This window comes from Spinacia oleracea, chromosome 4, assembly GCF_020520425.1.
Source record: "Spinacia oleracea cultivar Varoflay chromosome 4, BTI_SOV_V1, whole genome shotgun sequence".
Lineage (NCBI taxonomy): Eukaryota > Viridiplantae > Streptophyta > Magnoliopsida > Caryophyllales > Amaranthaceae > Spinacia > Spinacia oleracea.
This window is the reverse complement of record NC_079490.1, coordinates 171,824,606-171,847,760: the sequence shown is the minus strand read 5'-3', so window position 1 is coordinate 171,847,760 and position 23,155 is coordinate 171,824,606. Positions and strand designations below refer to the sequence as shown.

General features: G+C 36.9%; 3 protein-coding genes across 3 annotated transcripts; 1 reads left to right on the top strand and 2 right to left on the bottom strand.

Annotated features, from left to right (window-relative positions):
- Nucleotides 1-360: 360 nt before the first annotated feature.
- Nucleotides 361-3,270, bottom strand: LOC110786608 (ras-related protein RHN1). The gene is made up of 7 exons (XM_021991158.2): nucleotides 2,930-3,270; nucleotides 2,260-2,337; nucleotides 1,919-2,086; nucleotides 1,748-1,796; nucleotides 1,312-1,385; nucleotides 1,068-1,161; nucleotides 361-767 (listed from the first exon to the last, which is right to left on the bottom strand). Exons 1-7 carry the CDS (start codon nucleotides 2,966-2,968, stop codon nucleotides 673-675), a joined length of 597 nt encoding a protein of 198 aa, XP_021846850.1. The 5' UTR covers nucleotides 2,969-3,270; the 3' UTR covers nucleotides 361-672.
- Nucleotides 3,271-4,475: 1,205 nt separating this feature from the next.
- LOC110786607 (cytochrome P450 81Q32-like) lies at nucleotides 4,476-7,817 on the bottom strand. The gene is made up of 2 exons (XM_056842868.1): nucleotides 6,787-7,817; nucleotides 4,476-5,354 (listed from the first exon to the last, which is right to left on the bottom strand). Exons 1-2 carry the CDS (start codon nucleotides 7,729-7,731, stop codon nucleotides 4,689-4,691), a joined length of 1,611 nt encoding a protein of 536 aa, XP_056698846.1. The 5' UTR covers nucleotides 7,732-7,817; the 3' UTR covers nucleotides 4,476-4,688.
- Nucleotides 7,818-9,653: 1,836 nt separating this feature from the next.
- On the top strand, nucleotides 9,654-22,808 carry LOC110786655 (uncharacterized). Its single transcript, XM_056842867.1, has 3 exons — nucleotides 9,654-10,358; nucleotides 11,634-11,705; nucleotides 22,454-22,808. Exons 1-3 carry the CDS (start codon nucleotides 9,798-9,800, stop codon nucleotides 22,478-22,480), a joined length of 660 nt encoding a protein of 219 aa, XP_056698845.1. The 5' UTR covers nucleotides 9,654-9,797; the 3' UTR covers nucleotides 22,481-22,808.
- Nucleotides 22,809-23,155: the final 347 nt, after the last annotated feature.

The following is a 23,155-nucleotide window of genomic DNA, read 5'->3' as shown; positions in this document are numbered from 1 at the left end:
AGGGAGTAGCTCACAAAGTGAGGCAAAAAGAAGGTACTTTTTGACAATTTTTCGTTAGGGTTATTTGTTTTAAGAAGAGTTTGTTGTAATGCTCCTAATCTGAACTCTGAAGTCCAAGAAGAAGGCATTTGCTGGTTTATGGCAGTTGCTGGGACTACACAAGAGGTTCTTTGCTCTCTAATCTCTATCGTTGTCTTGGCAGGTAAGGTTTCAACTGGTATGAAGTTCTTTCACTTGTGTATTTGTGGATGAGTTGTGAAGAATGTTGCGAACTTAAATAATTGCAGGCCTATGCAAACTCCTTTGTTTTTGTGAACCTTTTATCATGTATTCACGTTCAGATTTAAAGACATGCCCTTCTTCAATGTGTTTGTAAGTCATTTAACTTCACAAAGTCATCAAGAAGTAGATACATTCAGGGATATTCATGGATTCTATTTCATGATATGCGACAACATTTTTGTGTCCATTGCTTCGTCTGTTCCTCAATTAGCTTATGTCTCATCCATTTTCACAGCAAATGAACTCTTATATCATTCGTGTTTAACATTTTCACATTGTTTCAATCATCAAACTACAAGTGTGTAAAACTAAATTTGCAGTAATATATAAGCATTGAGCCGCAATTGTAGATTTGTAGTCGCATTTTCAGTGAAGCCAAAAGGGCACAATTCATCCTGAACAGCATGAAAATCTTCTGTTTTGTATTTCATTTTGCAGGTCAATATCTGAGGGCTGCTGAGGGCAAACTTCAGCTACTCGTTTTGCTGAAATAGCCAAAAGAATTCATGCAAAATGAAGTATTTATCTTAGGTAATGAAGCTCAAACTTTAAAAACCTCACTCATTTCAATATTAAAACAAACAGTAAGGTAAAGGAAAGAATATAGATTTTGTGTTACATAGCATCATAATTTACATGAGAAATGAGTCAGAAAAACCAGTAAGAGTGGTTTAGGAAATGCATGCAACATATTCTACCCTGAGTAGTTTTGCAGTTAGGGGTAAAGATTAAGGATGTGATTTGAAATCTGTATAGTGAGTATTATAATAAGATTACTCATTCACCTATTTCATAGAAGAGCTCATTGATGTTATGTGAAGTCTTTGCAGATGTCTCCATGAAGAATAGTCCATTTTCTTGAGACAAGGTTTCGGCTTCCTGTTATAGATCAATTCATATACAAATTCAATGTAAACGCACAATTAAAATTGAAGGACTACAATAGTAATTAAAACCAGATCATGAACCAGTATTTTAGCTATCAGGAAGAACCAAACAATGATAGAAAATGGGAATTAAGAATGATACCTCAGTAGCTACTTCTCTTTCTGTTTCCAAGTCTGCTTTGTTCCCCACCAGCGACAACACTGGAATCGGAGTCTCTGCAGTGTGAAATGAATAGATAGCTAAGGCGTAGGTACCGTTCTATTCACCTGAATTTCACTTATATTATCCTATCTTATCTTATCTTATCTTATTGGCCCTGAACTTATCTTATATTATCATATCTTATTAGTTATTACCCCTTATCTTATCTTATTATTATCATATCTTATTACCCCTTATCTTATACTTCTTATTATCTTATATTATCTTATTAGACCTGAAATAAGTGAAGAGGACATAGCCTTATTGTTTGCCCATCTTGTTTTGGCTATTTTAGTACAGAGCACATTGGACAACTGATTTACTGTTAGGCTAACAAGATGTGAGTACTAGTACTACATAACACCAGTGTCTTTACCTTCTGTTAGTAGTTCTTGAACCAGTTTTTTCGCTCGAACAAAAGAATGCTGCACCATCAATTCAACTTATAAACTCAACATGATTCAAAAATACCAAAACTGTAAAGAAGTATGAGTGTTACAGGAAATGCATGCAAATAAACGGGGGAAAACATCAGAAAACAGTTAACCTTGTCAGAGATATCGTAAACCAGAAGAGCTGCTGTCGCGTTACGATAATACAGAGGAGCCATGCTATGATACCTTTCTTGTCCAGCAGTATCCCATACATCAAAGTTAATGGTTGCTTCCTTTACTGATAATGTTTGAGTGAAATATGTTGCACCTACTGTTGGTTCCTGCTCTAGTGTACAAAAAGTGATTGAGGATGTGTTTTACTTTATTCATCTAATTTTCACTTATCTGAACTTCACTGAACTTATTACAACTTTCCAAAACTTTATGGAACTTATTTTTTGCTGTAAATTTAATTTTATGGCTCTTGTTTTCCCTTGGCAGATGGAAATTGTACCTGACAGTCAAAGAACTGGCCTCTTACAAATCGCAATGCCAAATTCGTCTTTCCAGCTCCCATATCTCCAAGAAGAACCTAGGATGTGAACATGTAAGTACAAGGTATACAATACATGTACAACTAAAGATGGCTGAGGGTCGGCTTTGGGCTGAACCTATGGGCCCGGCCCACGCCAAACCCACTCTACATCGAGCCGAAACATGATGGGCCGAAAACTTCAAAATATGGCCCAGTCCCGGCACAGTCTCATGGGCATGGCATCCTGTTTAAAACTAATTTTACTAAAGTTAGCATGGTTTGTAGAGTGGTGTCGTGCTTTTTCCAAAAAAAATGCCCTGGGTCGGGCTGGGCTTGGCCTTTTCCTGTCGTGTCAGGTTGGGCCTCAGGTTGGCCCGACCCACAACCATCTTTGCAACTTGCTCACCATGGCAGTAGACAAAACATCAATTACACTGTTATTTCAGGTAATTGCTACATTTATGAAAGAAATTTCAAATTTATGCATTTGCAAGAACATTAACTAGATTTTAAAATTTGTATCCATGGTACCACTATCTCCAGATTCAGTTGTCACATTACAAATTCACATTATAGGGAGACATGACTATCAATTTCGAGCACAGAAAGCGTATAAATACAGAAAACAGTATGATATAGGAGTACCTACCAGCTTGGCTTTTACAACTTTGCCAGCAGACCCTGCCATTTTGTTACTTTAGATAATGCAACTTCTAATACCATGAGTATTAGAAAACCATGCAAAGATATATGACTATCACTAGTCTATTGTTTGTATAATTCGTCGTACGATTCAATTCGATACGACATTATACATTACTTGCTATATATACTGGTTGACTGGTTGTATGGAATTTGTTGAAGAAAGACTGTTTAGGAAGCTAGTAAGAAGAGAGGTTAAAAATGCAGGGGAAAAGCTCGAACTCGAACTTCAGTGCTGGTAGTTGTTGACTGGTTGGTATATAAGAAAATTAGAGTTATCTTAAGAAAATGTTTTTTTTTGGGCATTATTGGATATAAGGAAGAACAATATAGAGTTGTATACAAGATGACAAAATGTGTACAAAATATCTAAGATGCAAGTTGGCAAACATGTAGTATTGAACTAACATTTATACTGCCTGTTTGATTGCCGACATACACAACTAACATGAGTATTAAATGTAAGTGATAAAAGCATATTGGCCGGTTAGAGGAGAATCCACCAAGTAAATAGAGAGAGAATGAGCTCTCAGAAAAAACACAAGTGACTTGGCAAATGCTCAACACTATAGCCTTTTGGATTCTGACTAATAAGAATAAATTAGGGTTGTCAAATCGGGTCATTGGTCAGTTACGGTTCGGTTATAATTGGTTCGTGTATAGTTGGATAATGCTTCGTATAGGGCCATTGTGCTCATGTGGATTGAATGTGTGAATTTTTTTTGCAAGTCACTTTGGTTTTTGTTGGATGTTGATAGGATCGGTTCAGTTTCTGACAGCCCTAGATTTGGTACTGAAATTTTGGTTTACAGAATCTATTCAAAAAGTCTAGCCCCTCCTACACATTTTGGTTTACAAAATCTATTCAAAAAATCAAGCCATATATCTTTTTAGGTTTACAAATCCTATCCAAACAAATATAATTGGTAGTTTTGGAGGATTAGTCCTTGTTCTAAGAAATGATTTCATTAAGCTGTCTTTCATAACCAATTAGTCTTTCATCATGGATATGTATTTCTGAAAACATAGTGCATGTGCAAGACTTGGTTCCAGAATCAAGATCAAAGTATATATAGTTAACTAAAGAATTCATACAATCCAAACTCTTGTTAAGTTAACCACAAGAAACTGCTAATTATGTCAGAAAAAAATAACAATTTACAGCTTAACTGAAGCACTTTTAATTAGCTTGACACACTGTCTGAAGTCTACAACTCTTGTTAAGTTTGTACGTAGTAGACCTGTTCAATGGGCCGGGCCGAAGTTAAACGGGCCATGATTGGCTGTGCTTTTAGCATGTTAAGTATATAGTTAACCACAGAATTCATTCATACAATCCAAAAGTTCTGTTGCCACAAGAAACTGCTAATTATGTCAGAAAATAATAACAATTTATAGCTTAACTGAACCACTTTTAATTAGCTTGACACACTGTCTGAAGTCTACAACTCCTGTTAAGTTTGTACGTAGTAGACCTGTTCAATGGGCCGGGCCGAAGTTAAACGGGCCATGATTGGCTGTGCTTTTAGCATGTTAAGTATATAGTTAACCACAGAATTCATTCATACAATCCAAAAGTTCTGTTGCCACAAGAAACTGCTAATTATGTCAGAAAATAATAACAATTTACAGCTTAACTGAACCACTTTTAATTAGCTTGACACACTGTCTGAAGTCTAAAACTCTTGTTAAGTTTGTATGTACGACTAGACCTGTTCAATGGGTCGGGTTAGAGCTGGGCCGGGCTGGGACGAAGTTAAACGGGCCGTGATTGGCCGTGCTTTACACATAGCCTCAAGAGGCTCTGCTTTTGGCATGTTAAGCCCTCGCCCTTCCATCATATCAACTTCCTCATCACTAACCCTTTTCCAATCAAAGCACTGAATCAATGAACCCAAACCCAACCCAACCATTCTATTACCCAATATCGAACCAGGGCAACCCCTCCTTCCTGTACCAAAAGGTATAAACTTATACTGATCATCATCATCATCAACCTCTGAAGTCTGAAACCGTTCTGGTTTAAACTCTGTAGGTTCATCCCACAGATTTGGGTCCCTATGAATAGCCCAAGCATTGACCAGTAACATTGTTCCAGATGGTACATCAAACCCATTGATCTGACATTTCTGGGATGACATGTGTGGTAATAGAAGAGGAACTGCAGGAAACATCCTTAGTGTTTCTGAGACGATGTTTTGAAGATATGGTAGTTTAGGAAGGTCTAATAACTCATCAATCAGATGATCTTGTTCGATTTGAGTGTCGATTTTGGATTTAACTTTGTTTAAAATGTTGGGATTGTTGAGAAGGAGTGACATTGCCCACTCCATTGTTGTTGATGAAGTGTCTGTCCCAGCAACTAGCAGAACCTGCAGATAACAAAGAAGGGGTGATTGGAAAGCTAGGATGAGTTTTTGAATCCTACTACCAGTTATCTAGTAAGGTAAATGGCATCATAGTACACTAGGCCCTGTTTGGCAATTGGACTGTTTTATTTGGCTTGTTTGACTGGCTGTTTGAGTTGGCTTTTTATGTTGGATGTTTGACTGTAGATTTTTCTAAAAATGTGTTTGGTAAAGTTTGTTGTTGACTAATAGTTGTTTCATAAATGTACTTACTAAAAATAAAAGCCAACAGCCAATGTAAAAAAGCTATTCTTCTTAGCTTTTGGATTTTGGCGAAAAAGTCGGCTTTTTAGCCAACGAAAAAGCCAACTTACCAAACATCTATATTGGCTGTTTGACCACATGAAAAAGCCAAAAGTCAAATGAAAAAGCCAACAAAAAGCCAATTTCCAAACAAGCCCTAAGTATCCAAACATATACTTTGGGCTTATTTGGTTATTGGCTTTTTGTTGGATTTTCATTGGCTTTTTGCTTTTGGCTTTTTTATGTAGTCAAACAGTCAATATACACGTTTGGTAAGTGGCTTTTTGCTTTTTCCTTTTTCATGTAGTCAAACAACCAATATACAATTATACATGTTTGGCAAGTGACTATTTCCTTGGCCAAAACCAAAAAGCTAGTAAGAGTAGCATTTTTCTAATTACATTTTAAGAAACAACTAGTAGCCAATAGCCAATTTTACCAGACTCGTTTTCAGAAAGTATACCGCCAAACATCCAACATAAAAAGACAACAAAAGCAGTCGGTCAAACAAACCAAGGAAAACAGCCATCAGCCAATTGTCAAGCAGACCCTTTTGTTCTCTTAATTACCGCCATGTTACCTTCTTCTTTAGTCTGCTTAAGAAAATCATGATAAATCGAATACTTTGACAAGGAACTGTTTTCGGACTGAGGGAGTAGGGACTTGGTAGTCCAGTGACAACTGACAAGCAACTGTTTTCAGACGTAGGGAGTAGTTTACAGCTATGAGCTATCTTTCGAGCATAATCAACATAGCAATAGTTTTCAGACCGAGGGAGTATAAGGGGTAGGGATTAGTGACTAAGCAGTCCAGAGACAACCGACAAGCAACTGTTTTCGAAAGGAGGGTGTATAAAGGCTAGGGACTATGCAGTCCAGTGACAACTGCAAGCAACTGTTTTCGGACTGAGGGAGTAGGGACTTAATTGGCAGTCTAGTGACAACTGACAAACAACTGTTTTCGGACTGAGGGAGTAGGGCAGTCTAGTGACAACTGACAAACAATTGTTTTTGGATGGAGCAACTGTTTTCGGACTGAGGGAGTAGGGCAGTCTAGTGACAACTGACAAACAATTGTTTTTGGATGGAGAGATTAGGGACTTGGCAATAACAAAAATAGGAACAATTTTCAGCCAGAAAGAGTAGGAACTTACCAATATAAGCCCTTTAATAGTCTCATCAGTGTAGTACTCTGGATCTGATTCCTGTAACAAAAGCAAACGGTCTATCATAGTTTCTTCTTCTTCTTCTTCATCATCTTCTTTGTTTAGTACACCTTTTCTAGTTCTACACTCATCAATGAGACCTTGTAAGAAAGCATCCGTTTTCTTAGCAAGCAATTTGATCTTCTTTATATATCCACCATAATCAATCCATCTCAGTACAGGCAGAAAATCTGCAGCATTCGAAGCACCAGCAAGCTCAAGAACCTCCCTAATTACGTCAGAAAACAGCACCACCCCTGCTCCACCATCCACCACCCCTGCTTCACCACCCACCACCGCTCCTCCACCACCATAGTATCTTTTCCCAGCAATCATTCTCATCATGATATTAAAAACCAGAACACGAAACACCGATCTCAGCTCCACTTTAGCATACCCAACACTCAAACTTCCATACAAACTACCAATCATTTGCTTGATTTCTTCTCTCCTGATACGAACAGACAGATTGAGACGAGTGGTCGAAAGCAGTTCGAGTAAACTTATCTTTCTCAGGTTACGCCAATGTTCACCGTACGGGGCAGTGATCATGGTGTTGAAGTTATAACCCAGGTGTTTCCCCATTAGTAGAAGAGGACGGTTGGCGAAAATGATGTCATTTTTTGTAAAACATTCTTTTACAGCAGATGGGGATGTGATTAAAACTACGAGGCGAACACCGAAACGAAGGGAAACTACAGGGCCATAAGTTTGTGAGATTTTCTGCAAGGTTCTGTGAACTGGGTCTTTTAGAAGGTGTAAATGGCCTATTAATGGAAGACTTGGTGGACTTGGAGGAAGGTTTTGTGTTGTTGTATTTCTTTGGACCATGAATTTGAAGATCAATACTATGAAAATTATTGATATTAATAGTAAGATCAATGTTTCATCCATTGTTGTTGTTCTGAAGGTATTGATGTGATTAAATGTCAACGCAGTACAAAATTCGTATGGATGTGATTTATTTGCTTTTTAATTTTGAGTGTTTCAAACTTCATTGGATAAAGCAATGATAATAATGCAATAGTTATTACTCCCTCCGTACTTTTTTTTAAGAGAAACACTTGGTTGGGCACGGGTCTTAAGAAGAATAAAAGAAGTGGAGTTGGGGTAGATATTTTAATAAATAAGTACATTGGGGACCATGTCTTTTTGAACAAGTGGAGGTGGGGGTGGGGTGGGTGTAGTTGTAAAATTATTTTTTAATTGGATGGTGGGTCATAAAGTGTAGTAGATATATTATTTAATTAGGTGCTGGGGTTGATAAGTTACCAAAAATGGCAAGTGTATCTCTTAAAAAAATACGGCCGGAAAAGACAAGTGTATCTCTTAAAAAAATACGGAGGGAGTATAATTATACTCCACCTATAAAGAAAACAGAGGAGACTACTTGGAGTGTTACAACGGTTGCACTAGAGCTGATCATATGTGACCCGGTTCGCTGGTCCGGTCCGAAAAGTGTCGGGTGTGGGCAGAATTTTCGAGGCCGATTTTCGGGCCTGATATGGTTCGGTTTAAAATTCTCTTCGGGCTGCTCAATTCCAAATTTTTAGCTATAAATTTGGTTTGGTCTGACCCATAATGCCATCTACTTTTGGCCCGAAATAGTGGTTTTGAGAACGGAAATTTGGGTCGATGTTTGACCCTACCCAAACATGACCAATAAAATCATCTACTTTTTTGCCAAATGGCATTTACATTTATTCTCATTCTCATCTTATACCGGCTATCAAACAGACCGTGAGAATCCTAACATGTTGGTACCTGATGACTGGTACTCATGATTTGGGACCCCATTTTTATACATCAAATCATTCAATACATTTGTAGCCTTGTGGGCTTGTAGAGTTATAGCTCTCCCTGACAACTATCTTGGCCCATCTTATAATTCATACTATTGGGCTTCGTGGAACGGTTGGTCTTTACCAATATTGACCGTGTTTCATCTAAGTGCTCGGTTGCTACTTTCCCTGGCTTTTTATTTTGCCACATTCGTCTTTTAAGTCGTTCCTAAAAAGAAAAAAAATTGAATGAAATAAAGTAATAAAATAAGTGGGGTTGGGTAGATATTTTAATAAGTAAAATAAGTGGGGATCATTTCATTTTAGGGGTAGGGGTGGAGTGTAGTTATGAAATTATTTGTTTAATAGGGTGGTGGGACATAGGATATACTAGATAGATTATTTAATTAGATGGTGGGGTTGATAAGTTACTAAAAATGACAAGTGTATCTCTTAAAAAAATACGGTCGGAAAAGGCAAGTGTATCTCTTAAAAAAATACACAGGGAGTATCTCATTATCATAAAAGTTTATTGAACCATAATTTTTCTTACATAAAATCCACCTGTCTATTACTTTTGTCTTTGCTCAATTCTACACAACCAATATTAATAAAGCACTATTAATGCACGGGACAAATAATTAGTAGCTTTTGTAAGGACTAGACTGACTGTGTGAGTTGATGCTGATAATTTTTACTATACAACCAGTTGTAATGTGTAGGATTGTAATCTAAGTTCGACACTATGACACATTTTAGCTAGTCATGGACACACATTATAACTAGAGACTGAATCTACCTTTATCATATACGTATTATATGTACTCTAAACAAAGCAAAACTAGTATGAAATTATGTTTTCACTTAAAAAATATTATACATGGATAAACCATTTTTTCACCGTAAATATTACCCGTCAAACCAAACAGAGCCTAAATCAACAATAATAGACAATACTTAGCTTCCTCTTCACTCCTCAATTCCTCATAATTGTATGACTTGTATCTATAGACAAATTGTACATGGAGCAAGTACATTTTACAAAACAACAAACCAACCCTGGGAAAATAATGTTAATTCATATTCATAGTAACATATAGACAAAATAATCCACCTTCCTCCTCTCTTTCCCTCTATCTCTGTCTTCTCCATTTCCCATCATATCTCTCTCTCACTCAAATGGAGTCATGCAAGCTGATCCATCCACACCCGCACCCACGCCTCGAAGCCCGGCCCGGAAACTACGTCGTTTTACACCTACCCTTCAACCGCCCTAGCTGGGACCCACCTCTCCGGAAAAAGCTCTTCAAAACAACCCTCACCATCCTAGCCCTCACTACAGCTGCTTTTTTACTATGGCCGTCGAACCCGGACGTGAAGATCGTACGGATGAGGACGCGCCACGTAAGAATCCACACGCACCCGCGCATAGCTGTCGACGTCTCATTGGACGCTACTGTAATGGTGAGCAACAAGGCGGTGTACTCGATGGACTACAAGGGTCTATACGTGGCGATCGGGTATAGGGGGAAGGAGCTAGGTCACGTGATGTCCGGTGGTGGACACGTGAGGGCGAAAGGGTTGTCGTATGTGGAAACTAGGGTGGAGTTTGTTAGGGTGGAGGTGGTGAGAGAGTTGATTTATTTGGTGGAAGATTTGGCTAAAGGGTTTATTAAGTTTGATACTCTTACTCAAGTTGATGGGTCTTTTGGTTTATCCTTCTTTCAAGTTCCTCTTAAGGTTAGCAATTTTTTTAAAACGTACTACGTCCGTTTCATAATAATCTTTACAGTTAATATTTGCATAAATATTATTAAGATAACTGAGAGAAAGTAAATAAAAAGTGTGAGTATAGTAAAACATGAATGAAGTAAGGAAGTGTAAAAAGATGGGTGGTTGTAAGTAGGGGTGAGCACAACAGGGTACCCTGTTGAAATTCCAGGAACCGGAACCGGAACCGAAACCGGCAACAGGTTCCTTAAAATAGGAACCGGAACCGGAACCTGTTGCAACAGGTTCCTGAAAATGAGAACCGGAACCTGTTGCAACAGGTTTCGATACAGGGTACCCTGTAATTTTGAAAATTTAAGTAAAATATTTATATTTTATTGAAAAACTATCTACTTTATAGTTTGGGCTTTGATTGTTTTATAGTTTGGGTTTAAGTTGTAATTCTATATTTATATTTTCCAAAAATTAGCTTGGATTGTTTGATATTTTGGGCATATGAAAGCATTTTCATATGGCCCAGTTTCTTATTTGGGTACCCACATTAAAATTAGTGTGTACGGGGTACCTGTTCTACAAATTTGTTACCCGGAATCAGAACCTGTTGCAACAGGTTCCCAAATTTGTTACCCGGAACCGGAACTTGCACAATAGGTTCCGGTTCCGGAATCGCAGGTTCCTAACAGGTTCCGGTTCCGATTCAGGGTACCCTGACTTTTTGCTCACCCCTAGTTGTAAGAGATAATGAATAAATTAACTTTCACATGTAAATTTCGTGGGAAAAAGGATAAGATGGTATATTTTCATAATTTCATGTCCATAAAATAGTACTACGAGAAAAATGTAAATAATACCATGAAACGAACTAAAAGAAAAAGTGAAAAAATCATTATGAAACGGAAGTAGTATTTCACTTTGAGCTCGAATCATGGGCTGAATGAACTAGGCTAGCTAGGGTTACTTCTCATTAGTGTTTTTTGAATTAGATTTCACTAAAGCTTTTATATTCTTCTTAGGAATGTATAACAAAATCATATGATAGACGTACTTAGGAATGTATAACAAAAGCATGCTTTCGATCTGTTGTTATTTATCAACACATAACTGATCTATTTAAAAACCGCCATTGGCGAACTTGCAAATTTCAACGTAATCAACCATGTTTTGCATACGTTTTCATTTAAGATTTTGCATAATGTATAAATTTATAGCTTTCAAGTTAATTTCAATAGACTAATTTAATTTGGATTACATTTACGAGCTTCACTTTTGACGTACGTACTGCAGGCTAAGATATCATGTGAAATAGTTGTGAACTTGAAGCAGCAGACAGTCACAAGTCAAAATTGCTACCCTGAGGTCAGATTTTATACTTCATTATAATGGCCTGATTGTTTGAACCTAGTTTAAATCGCCAATTAATTAAGTGCTTGTTTGATTAACACGTGAATTAAACCCAATATGAAGTACTCCCTCCGTTTCCTTTTGTTTGTTACGTATTCCTTTTAGGGTGTTTCATAATGTTTGTTACGTGGGAGAATCTTTCCTTTTATAAACTTATTATACTATCATTTTTTGTGCCATCTTTTATTTTAATTGGTCCAATTTTTAACTCATTAAATATCGTTGCAATTTCCCAAATATGTTAAGTTAGCAATCTTTGTGCTTTTTTATTATTGGTTCATTTTGATAAATAAAACAATCTTATTGGTTATGGTAATGATTAGTGGATTGATACTTTAATTGAGTTTATTTTTTAATAAAAAAGTAAAAGAATCTTTATTATACATTAATAAACGTGCAAAAGTCTAAACGTAACAAACAAAAAGAAACGGAGGGAGTACTATTGTAACACCCCGACCTCTAATTCAATTATTAATCATAATTAGCAGCGGAATCAACCTAATCGGTCGGGACATTACCTGCCGTAACTTCCTCTTGGGAATTACAAGGCAACCATCAATCTTAAGCTATTAAATCCTCCAAAATTAACATAATAATCCTTTATATTACCAAAATAAAGTATATAACTCACTAAAAATATTTAATTAACTATTTAAAACTTAAAACATAAACTAGGTGGAAATTATTAAAGTGAAATCCTCGCCACTACTCGTTCCCATCGTTCCCAGCGGTACCTAAAACAGAAAACAAAATAACGGTGAGCCGAAGACTCAGTAACGAACTATTCTAGTAACGTAAATTCATTTCAATTCATTTTATTTAATAACACAGGGAGAATAGAATAATGTAAAACATTTAATAAGGTCCTTTATTTAATTCATTCATAACTTTAGGGTGCACATGCTAGTCGTGGCAAGTATGACATGGTGGAACGTCTTCCACGATGGACCGCTGTCCATAAACATGGGGCCTTGGCCCGAAAACATGAGAGCCTTGGCTCAATGGGCGGATGCCCCATGGGTACATGCATGACCGAGAATCGTAACCTGTGAACATATACTGCCAAACGGACTAGGAATTTCACTTTCATTTATCATGTTTCGTTTAATTTTACATTTTAGCCTTTTTACTTCAGTAGAAGTAACATAATTCCTTTAGATCATGAGATCATGATAAAACATCATTTAGATCCTGGGATCCATAAAATATCATTTCTTTCCTGGCATCATAGAGACATCATTTCATTCATGGTTTCTTATAAAGATCGTTTTATAAGAATTTCAATAAATAATTCAATCAAATCACATTTCCTTTCCCGCAATTCATAAAACATGTCAAAGCATTCAATTCATAAATAAATCATAACATTGTATTTTCATAAACGCATTTATAAGGGAATTGCGGGTACTAGCAATAGCCGTTACCTCACTTCCACGATTTTGCTAAGGATTTTCGTTGGTTCGTTCGTCCTGAGCTCCGAGTCCAATTTCTTTAAAAATAGTAAATAATTGAATTAGTACTAGATCGATAAATAATTTAAAATCAATACTTTATAATTAATAAATTATATAAGTAAAGTATTTTATAAATAACGAATTTTAATGAAAATATGCTTTTCGAAAATATTATTAATCGGAATTTCAATCGAAATATATATTTAATTAATTCATAAATCGTTTTTCATGAATATTATTAAAATTCCATCTTTGTTACATAAAGCTAGTAATTTACTTTATTAAAATCGATAATTAAACATGAAAAATAATAACGATTTATTAGTAAATAATTATATTATAAAATCAATTTATTAAAACATAACTACCATAGAAATTCTGAAAACTTAGATTGGTCTTACATAAAGCCCAAATGGTTAAATTGGCCCAACTTAAATTTGGGTTGGAGGAAAATGAATCAGGTTTCAAATGAAACTGATTCTCTCCCTTTTTGTTTAAGGAGAGGTATGAACAGAGGGGAGGGAGCACGGAGGGGCAAGGCACGAAGAGGAGGGAGGAGGCGGCTGGAATGGGCTCGGTGGTTCGGCGTAGCGCCGAAGGTGAGACGGTGATGGTGGTGGTTGCTCTTGCGGTGGTGGTACAGGCGAGAGAAGGAGGAGGGAGTGCGAAGAAGGCGAGAAAACGGGGGAGTTTGGGAGTGGTTTTCCGATCAGTTACGGGGAGGAGGGAGGTTTTTGGCGGTTGTCTGGGCGGCGCAGGTTGATGCGAAGGTGATGGTGGGTGGTTTGCGGCGGCGTAGCAGTGAAGGGAAAGTGGTGAGTTGCTCGAAGAAGGGAGAAGCAGGGGAGGTTTGTGGGTGATTTTCGGCCGATTCTGGGAGGAGGGGTGGTGGTTCGCGGTGAAGGTGGAGGCGGGGGATTACTCCATAGGTGGTGAGGTGGTTTCGGCGTGGTGGCGGCGTGGTGCTGGTGGTGCAGCGAGAGAAAGAGAGGGAGGCAGGGGAGCTGCGAATGAGGAGAAGCAGGCGACGGTGGTGCGTGTGTGGCGGTGGGCGGTGGTCAAGGTGATGCGGGGTGGTTGCAGCAAGGTTAAGTGATGGTGGTAGTGGTGGGTGAGGTGGTTGTTGTTGGTGGTGGTGGTTCGAACGATGGAGAAACGAGGGAAGAATGGTTTCCAGATTTTGTGAATTGGTTTTGGTTGGGAAACAAAGTGGAAATTGGTGGTCTGATTTTAAAACTAAGAAGAGTGAAGGAGAAGATGCATAACTTGGGGTTCAAGGAGTGAATTTGAACTGATTTTTGGGAAAGGGAGGAGTGAACATACGTGGAGAGCAAGGGAAGAGGAGAAGGAAGAAAATTTCTTCACTCATTTGTACGTGGAAAGCAAGCAGAAAAAGAAAAAAAAAAGTGAATTTTGGCTCTTTTAAGGGCAATTTCGTAATTTCACATTATTTGGCCAAAAATTCAGAAATTGTTGCTATTTTTGAAACTTACTAAAAATAGAAATGTTTAATTAAAATAATTCTTTAAAAATAATTATCGTTAACGAAAAATAAATAAATTTTCGTTTATAAATTTATCGTTTAAAATAAATCGTAAAAACGATTAAAATAACGAAATTCGATTATTCGTAATTATTTAAAACGAAATCAAGTAAACAAATATTTTTAGTTTTAATAAATCAAGTTTAAAAATTTCGGGGTATTACATCCTTACCCCCTTAGAAAAAGTTTCGTCCTCGAAACTGGAGCTCAGTCGAACTTGCCATTCTTAGAAATCTTACATGACATACTTAATCGTTCTATTCGTTATTCATTGAAAACATACATGCCATAACCAATCATTTGATCTCACGCATAAGCATGATTGATACATTACATATTCATAGAAAACATAGTGATTCGCACATTCTATTGTCCTTAGGCAACTTTTTGAAGATATTTCATTTTCGTTTGTTATTAGGCTTCTTTGCTGCAGGGATCTTGTCGTCGACTTTCATCGCTTGATTCGTTTTGCTTTCGAACTTCGATCTTTTCTTCTACACTAAATAACTTGTTGATTACGATCGTTGCAGGGGTTCGAGTCCAATCATGTGACTAGAAATACATCGTTAGACATATGACTTTGTTACTTATCCTTTATATTCTAAGTCGACAAACCTCGGATTTTGCGGATAATGCTAAGCCATCAAGCGTGCCTTTATCACAAACAATCTAGCTCCCAGAAAACTTAGTTCAGATTACCTGGTCCTATAGACATGTCATATGTTGATTCTCTAATCTCAGTTCCATTGCAATCCTCAATCATTCATAATTCTTTTCGAAATTCTAACATTCAATGATATCGTCAACCTTATTGACAACTTAATTCTTGATAACTTATTTGTTGTACAATCCTCAAAGCTTCATGTGTAAACTCAATTTCATATTTTTCACCATAAATCATGTTGGGTCCCGCATACTATTCTTGCATAACTTCAAAATTTCTAGCTTAGCTTCCCTAACATATCTGAGAATACACTTAGGTACTTACATCCACAAAACAATCATTATGAAGGGTGCGGAAAGGTAACTCGAAAATCAACCATAACTTGAACGCTTTGAAACCTTGAATAACCTTGATTTAATTTGTGATTCGCCACTTATACAATACAAACTTGTGCTCTTTCGGTACTTTATCATTCAACCTTATTGATAGACCAATTATTGATAACTTCTTAGCTTCCTTAATAGAGGCATATCAATCATCCTTTAGTCCTTCAACATGCATTTCTTTGATTTCACTTTAACACAATGATGTTCAACATTCTCTCGCCTAAGTCAAATTCTTTCAACGATGGAGGCTCAACCCAAATCACGTGACTCGATCCTTGAACATGGCCTGGTTGAGGTATCTACATATACTCAGAATATGCGGTAAATACTTTAGCATAGATTAGTATAGGTTGTTCACTCTAGGTTGCCATTTCATAGCCTTCGAAACTACTTTCTTGCCAACACGACATATTTCGAAACTTCCTGAACTCCTGCGCTTTCCTCAAATTTGTTCCTTAGGGTTTTCCATCATTCTTAAACTATCCATAGGTAAGTTTACTAAATGTATCGAAGCACGGGTCTTAATTGTGATTCATCAAGATCTCACATACAATTGATAATCCCAAAATAATTTCAGCTAACTTTATGGTAATTGGTTTACAATCTCTAGTATGTTCTTAATAGCTCAACGAACCTTCAAAATACTTTTGCACCAATTCCATTGATACCAGATATATGACGCATAATGGTAACTTATCTTGATTCTCTGTAACACTCATACATTATCGTTTCTTTGCACATAAGATCGGGTTTCCCAAGTGACTTCTTTATGTTATCGTTCTTCAAATGATTACCTCAAATTAACTCATCTCAATGAAATCTAAAATCTTTTGTTCTCTCTAAAGGGGTCTATCATATATCCTCCTGGAAGGGTATTCGAGCACTTGCTATAGGCAACTAAAATTTTCCTTTCCCTAGTTGTCTGATAACTTCCAACTTCAATCTTTCGTCTCTTAGTTATTGTAGAAATCTACCCTCCTTTTTCAACGATTAACTGTTAATCTTCCTCATATTTGCTAACATATCATCCTTACATCACATCTTTCTAACGTGCCTGAATCTCTTTAGGTCACCTAGTACTCAACAACCTAAACATATCAACCTATTTGGTACAAACTCCGAACATATATGACAAGTAATAAATGAATGAAGGAATATCAACGAGTATAGAATAATTAGAAAAGAGAATTACAAGGACCATTGGTATCATTTCTGCCTTTCTCATGTAGTTTCGTCATAGGATCTACTTCAGTCATGGGTTTCTGAGGCATGCTAACAATGTCATTGGTTCTATGGTCGTTGTCAATAGACAATCTTTTAGTATGTGTGGCTGACGGTGACAACTCAGAATAATCCCGAACCTAATGGTCATAACTTCCACAGCGATCATTTGTTTTTAGCGCAAATCCTTAATTCGTACTTCCTTAATCTCATAATTCAAAGTTGGCCTCGCATTCAAGCAAACGTTTCCTTTATCCTTAAGGAACTTGACTTCCATAACAAATATTTCCTTAGTCTCATCAATCATAGTTGGTCTCGGTGCTGACTTAACGCATTTAAACAAACATTTCCTTTATTCTTAACAACTTAACTTCCAGGTTTTACAGATCATCTTGGTTGGCTCGTAGAAAGGTAGGATCGAATTTAGGTAAGATTTTGACTCAAGCATCTACAATAACATTTGCCTTTCTAGTAGGGTATTGTATATCAAGAACATAAGTAAGGTGGTTCTATTCAGGGACTTGGAGTTGGCAAGAGAATCATCTATGACCTTCCTGTTCCATTTCGACACATCATATTCCATGTTTAGAAGTATTAATATAAATAACAAGTCTCTTAGTTCCGGATGGAAGGCAAGGATATAGGAAATTTTGATACGTTTCTTAAGTTCTCAAATTGCAAATTTACAATCATCATTCCCCATAAATTTGATATTCTTTCTAACCAATCGGATTGTGGATAAGGCAACCTTAGAGAAATCTTAGATAAATTTTTGATAATCTTCAGCTAAACCCATAAAATTTCATACTTCAAGGACATTGGTTGGTCTAGGGTATTCCACGATTGCTTTTACTTTCTCATGATCAACAGATACACCTTTCTCAGAAATAATATGACCTAAAGAAACGATATTTCCTTAAGCCAGAATTTACACTTTGACGACTTAGCACATAATTTGTTTTTTTTAATCAACATATCTAACACTTTTCTCCGATGCTCCTCGTGTTTCTCATTACTCTTAGAATGTACCAAAATATCATCAATGGAAACAACTACAAACTCATCAAGGTATGGTTTGAAAATGTGGTTCATTAAATCCATAAATACAGCTGATGCATTAGTTAACCCAAAAGGTATTACAACAAACTCATGGTGACCATAGTTGGTTCGAAAGGTTGTTCTTGGAATATCCTCAAGTTTAATGCAAAGTTGATGGTATCACGGCCTCAAATCTATCCTTAAAAATACTTTCCTACCTTGAAGTTGGTCAGACAAATCATAAATAAGGGGTAAATGATATTTGTTCTTAATAGTAATCCCGTTTAACCCTTTATAGTCTATGCATAACCTCATAGTTCCATCATTTTTACTCATAAATATGACATGGCTCCCAAAAGTGAATCACTCAGTTGAATATACCCTTATCCAAGTAATCATCTAATTGTTTCTTCAATTCTTTGCAACTCAGTTGCTGTCATTCTATAGGTGCTTTAGGAATCGGGGTGGATATTGTGATTACTTTTATGCTAAAGTTTAATTCTCTCGGTGGAGGCATACTAGGTTTCTTTTCTGGAAAACATTTGCATATTCACAAACAATAGTTGTATAGGTGATGGGTGATCGACAACATTACAAGGATAACCAGAAAAATTCACCATTGGTCAATAGGGGTTTTCAAAGCAGAGAAAATTTGAATCATTGGTTTTCTTACTAACTTAGGGAATGCAATCCTATCCTCATCTGGCATTTTGATCACACTACGCTTTAAACAATTGATGTTAGCTTCATATTCAGTCAACTAATTCATTCCCAAAATTATATCAAACGTAGATAGGTCAAAGGATACTAAAACTCGACTTTCTCTAACATCATAGGACAATTTCTAATTCACAATCACTAGGAAAGAAAACACTCATAATTGCATCGATATGGCATAATCCTCGTGCATAATGTGGTTATCATGGTGCTCGTTGCGATCCCTTGGGGACATCATTAGTAACCTCGATAGACAACATTCAGCATAATATGTCTCAACAAATTAAAGCAATTAAATCGTATAAAATAAGCCCTTTTATCCCGTTCCTACGCTCACACTCATATTCATTTTTAACTTAATTAACATGATTTTAGAAAATTCTTTTTAACCAATTCCTTAAAACTCTTTGCTTAAAGCCTAATGAATTCTATTTCGTGCGAAACCCGTAAGGTTTAGCACTTATGGTCCAGAACCTTGGCTCTGAATACCAAACTGTAACACCCCGACCTCTAATTCAATTATTAATCATAATTAGCAGCGGAATCAACCTAATCGGTCGGGACATTACCTGCCGTAACTTCCTCTTGGGAATTACAAGGCAACCATCAATCTTAAGCTATTAAATCCTCCAAAATTAACATAATAATCCTTTATATTACCAAAATAAAGTATATAACTCACTAAAAATATTTAATTAACTATTTAAAACTTAAAACATAAACTAGGTGGAAATTATTAAAGTGAAATCCTCGCCACTACTCGTTCCCATCGTTCCCAGCGGTACCTAAAACAGAAAACAAAATAACGGTGAGCCGAAGACTCAGTAACGAACTATTCTAGTAACGTAAATTCATTTCAATTCATTTTATTTAATAACACAGGGAGAATAGAATAATGTAAAACATTTAATAAGGTCCTTTATTTAATTCATTCATAACTTTAGGGTGCACATGCTAGTCGTGGCAAGTATGACATGGTGGAACGTCTTCCACGATGGACCGCTGTCCATAAACATGGGGCCTTGGCCCGAAAACATGAGAGCCTTGGCTCAATGGGCGGATGCCCCATGGGTACATGCATGACCGAGAATCGTAACCTGTGAACATATACTGCCAAACGGACTAGGAATTTCACTTTCATTTATCATGTTTCGTTTAATTTTACATTTTAGCCTTTTTACTTCAGTAGAAGTAACATAATTCCTTTAGATCATGAGATCATGATAAAACATCATTTAGATCCTGGGATCCATAAAATATCATTTCTTTCCTGGCATCATAGAGACATCATTTCATTCATGGTTTCTTATAAAGATCGTTTTATAAGAATTTCAATAAATAATTCAATCAAATCACATTTCCTTTCCCGCAATTCATAAAACATGTCAAAGCATTCAATTCATAAATAAATCATAACATTGTATTTTCATAAACGCATTTATAAGGGAATTGCGGGTACTAGCAATAGCCGTTACCTCACTTCCACGATTTTGCTAAGGATTTTCGTTGGTTCGTTCGTCCTGAGCTCCGAGTCCAATTTCTTTAAAAATAGTAAATAATTGAATTAGTACTAGATCGATAAATAATTTAAAATCAATACTTTATAATTAATAAATTATATAAGTAAAGTATTTTATAAATAACGAATTTTAATGAAAATATGCTTTTCGAAAATATTATTAATCGGAATTTCAATCGAAATATATATTTAATTAATTCATAAATCGTTTTTCATGAATATTATTAAAATTCCATCTTTGTTACATAAAGCTAGTAATTTACTTTATTAAAATCGATAATTAAACATGAAAAATAATAACGATTTATTAGTAAATAATTATATTATAAAATCAATTTATTAAAACATAACTACCATAGAAATTCTGAAAACTTAGATTGGTCTTACATAAAGCCCAAATGGTTAAATTGGCCCAACTTAAATTTGGGTTGGAGGAAAATGAATCAGGTTTCAAATGAAACTGATTCTCTCCCTTTTTGTTTAAGGAGAGGTATGAACAGAGGGGAGGGAGCACGGAGGGGCAAGGCACGAAGAGGAGGGAGGAGGCGGCTGGAATGGGCTCGGTGGTTCGGCGTAGCGCCGAAGGTGAGACGGTGATGGTGGTGGTTGCTCTTGCGGTGGTGGTACAGGCGAGAGAAGGAGGAGGGAGTGCGAAGAAGGCGAGAAAACGGGGGAGTTTGGGAGTGGTTTTCCGATCAGTTACGGGGAGGAGGGAGGTTTTTGGCGGTTGTCTGGGCGGCGCAGGTTGATGCGAAGGTGATGGTGGGTGGTTTGCGGCGGCGTAGCAGTGAAGGGAAAGTGGTGAGTTGCTCGAAGAAGGGAGAAGCAGGGGAGGTTTGTGGGTGATTTTCGGCCGATTCTGGGAGGAGGGGTGGTGGTTCGCGGTGAAGGTGGAGGCGGGGGATTACTCCATAGGTGGTGAGGTGGTTTCGGCGTGGTGGCGGCGTGGTGCTGGTGGTGCAGCGAGAGAAAGAGAGGGAGGCAGGGGAGCTGCGAATGAGGAGAAGCAGGCGACGGTGGTGCGTGTGTGGCGGTGGGCGGTGGTCAAGGTGATGCGGGGTGGTTGCAGCAAGGTTAAGTGATGGTGGTAGTGGTGGGTGAGGTGGTTGTTGTTGGTGGTGGTGGTTCGAACGATGGAGAAACGAGGGAAGAATGGTTTCCAGATTTTGTGAATTGGTTTTGGTTGGGAAACAAAGTGGAAATTGGTGGTCTGATTTTAAAACTAAGAAGAGTGAAGGAGAAGATGCATAACTTGGGGTTCAAGGAGTGAATTTGAACTGATTTTTGGGAAAGGGAGGAGTGAACATACGTGGAGAGCAAGGGAAGAGGAGAAGGAAGAAAATTTCTTCACTCATTTGTACGTGGAAAGCAAGCAGAAAAAGAAAAAAAAAAGTGAATTTTGGCTCTTTTAAGGGCAATTTCGTAATTTCACATTATTTGGCCAAAAATTCAGAAATTGTTGCTATTTTTGAAACTTACTAAAAATAGAAATGTTTAATTAAAATAATTCTTTAAAAATAATTATCGTTAACGAAAAATAAATAAATTTTCGTTTATAAATTTATCGTTTAAAATAAATCGTAAAAACGATTAAAATAACGAAATTCGATTATTCGTAATTATTTAAAACGAAATCAAGTAAACAAATATTTTTAGTTTTAATAAATCAAGTTTAAAAATTTCGGGGTATTACATCTATATATTTTCATTGGAAGCTACTTACTTCGTGAACTTCCTAGGAAATGACATTTGTATGGTTCTTGTTTGGTTGACACTGAGTAAAGAAGGTTGTGGGCTGGGTCGTGTTTTGTTTCGAGCTGATCTCATGTTTCTTGAGCATGAATGGGTTCGGCCTATACAAAGCCAACTTGTTACATGTCGGGCCATTGTGACTAAACCTAAACTCACTCAATTTAATGTGCTTTGTCGGGTCGTACCTTATTGTGTTTTCTCCAAAAAAACGGCTCGGCCCAGCCACATCCCACGTCTTCATGCTCGTGCCAGGCTGTGTATTTTTGTGCTTGTGACGGGCCGTGCTTTTTTTTTATGTCAGGCGGTGGGCTGACCCGGCCCAGTGCCATCTTTAATGTTCAGTGCTAAGGCATTTAGATGTATAAGTATAAAGTATTCATATATTCTCATGTTTTTCTTTAATGTGCAGTTGCAGGAAACGCATGAGGCTGCCTAATCTAAATACTCGATCATGCATGTTAAGTTGCTAATTAAGTGCCTTAGTGACACGGATTACTCTGCCTAATTTGGCTACACGCTTAATTAAGCTAGGGTGCAAAGTTCTAGCTTAAAATAGAACTTTATACACATATAATTAAGTCATCATCGTGTTGTATAGAGTTGATGCAATCTTTCAAGGTCGAATGATCATTGTATAAGTTGGTTGTTGTGTTGCTAATTGTTATCGTTGTATAAGTTGTAGTGTTGTTAATTTCGTTGTTGCCGGTGTTTTTGATTTAAAAGAGATGTTTCATTCAAGTATACAGAGTTTTCTACTTCTGTAAGGTGAAACTTCCATGTTTTTTATTCGAGTTTTGTTGGAAATTCTTGTTGAGAAAACAAAAGAAAAGAGGTCAAAGTGTAAAGTGGGAAATGTCTAACATTGGTAGAATGTCAAACAATTACTTTATTTATATTCGGCGTATTGGGGTACAAGTATGCTTCTTGCTTAATAAAGTAGTAGAGAGGTGGTGGACACAGTCATGCGCGTGTAGGCCGGCTGCCTGGGATGGGCTCGGAATCTTGTGATGCGCGGTTGGGTTGTGGGCCTACCTATTACTTAATCAAGGTTCATCTATCCCAAAGCACAATATACATAATAAAAATAAAAACGTTAATCTTCTCTCACAAA

Bases quoted from the DNA above. Each gene is read 5' to 3' on its own strand.
- LOC110786608 (XM_021991158.2), bottom strand. From the start codon at position 2,968: ATGGCAGGGTCTGCTGGCAAAGTTGTAAAAGCCAAGCTG. The intron at 1,797-1,918 runs GTTAACTGTTTT...TTGATGGTGCAG, and splicing joins TTTACGATATCTCTGACAAG to CATTCTTTTGTTCGAGCGAA. The intron at 768-1,067 runs GTGAATGAGTAA...TGGCTATTTCAG, and splicing joins TGAGCTCTTCTATGAAATAG to CAAAACGAGTAGCTGAAGTT.
- LOC110786607 (XM_056842868.1), bottom strand. From the start codon at position 7,731: ATGGATGAAACATTGATCTTACTATTAATATCAATAATTTTCATAGTA. The intron at 5,355-6,786 runs GTAAGTTCCTAC...TGTTATCTGCAG, and splicing joins CTATTAAAGGGCTTATATTG to GTTCTGCTAGTTGCTGGGAC.
- LOC110786655 (XM_056842867.1), top strand. From the start codon at position 9,798: ATGGAGTCATGCAAGCTGATCCATCCACACCCGCACCCACGCCTCGAA. The intron at 10,359-11,633 runs GTTAGCAATTTT...TACGTACTGCAG, and splicing joins TCTTTCAAGTTCCTCTTAAG to GCTAAGATATCATGTGAAAT. The intron at 11,706-22,453 runs GTCAGATTTTAT...TTTAATGTGCAG, and splicing joins GTCAAAATTGCTACCCTGAG to TTGCAGGAAACGCATGAGGC.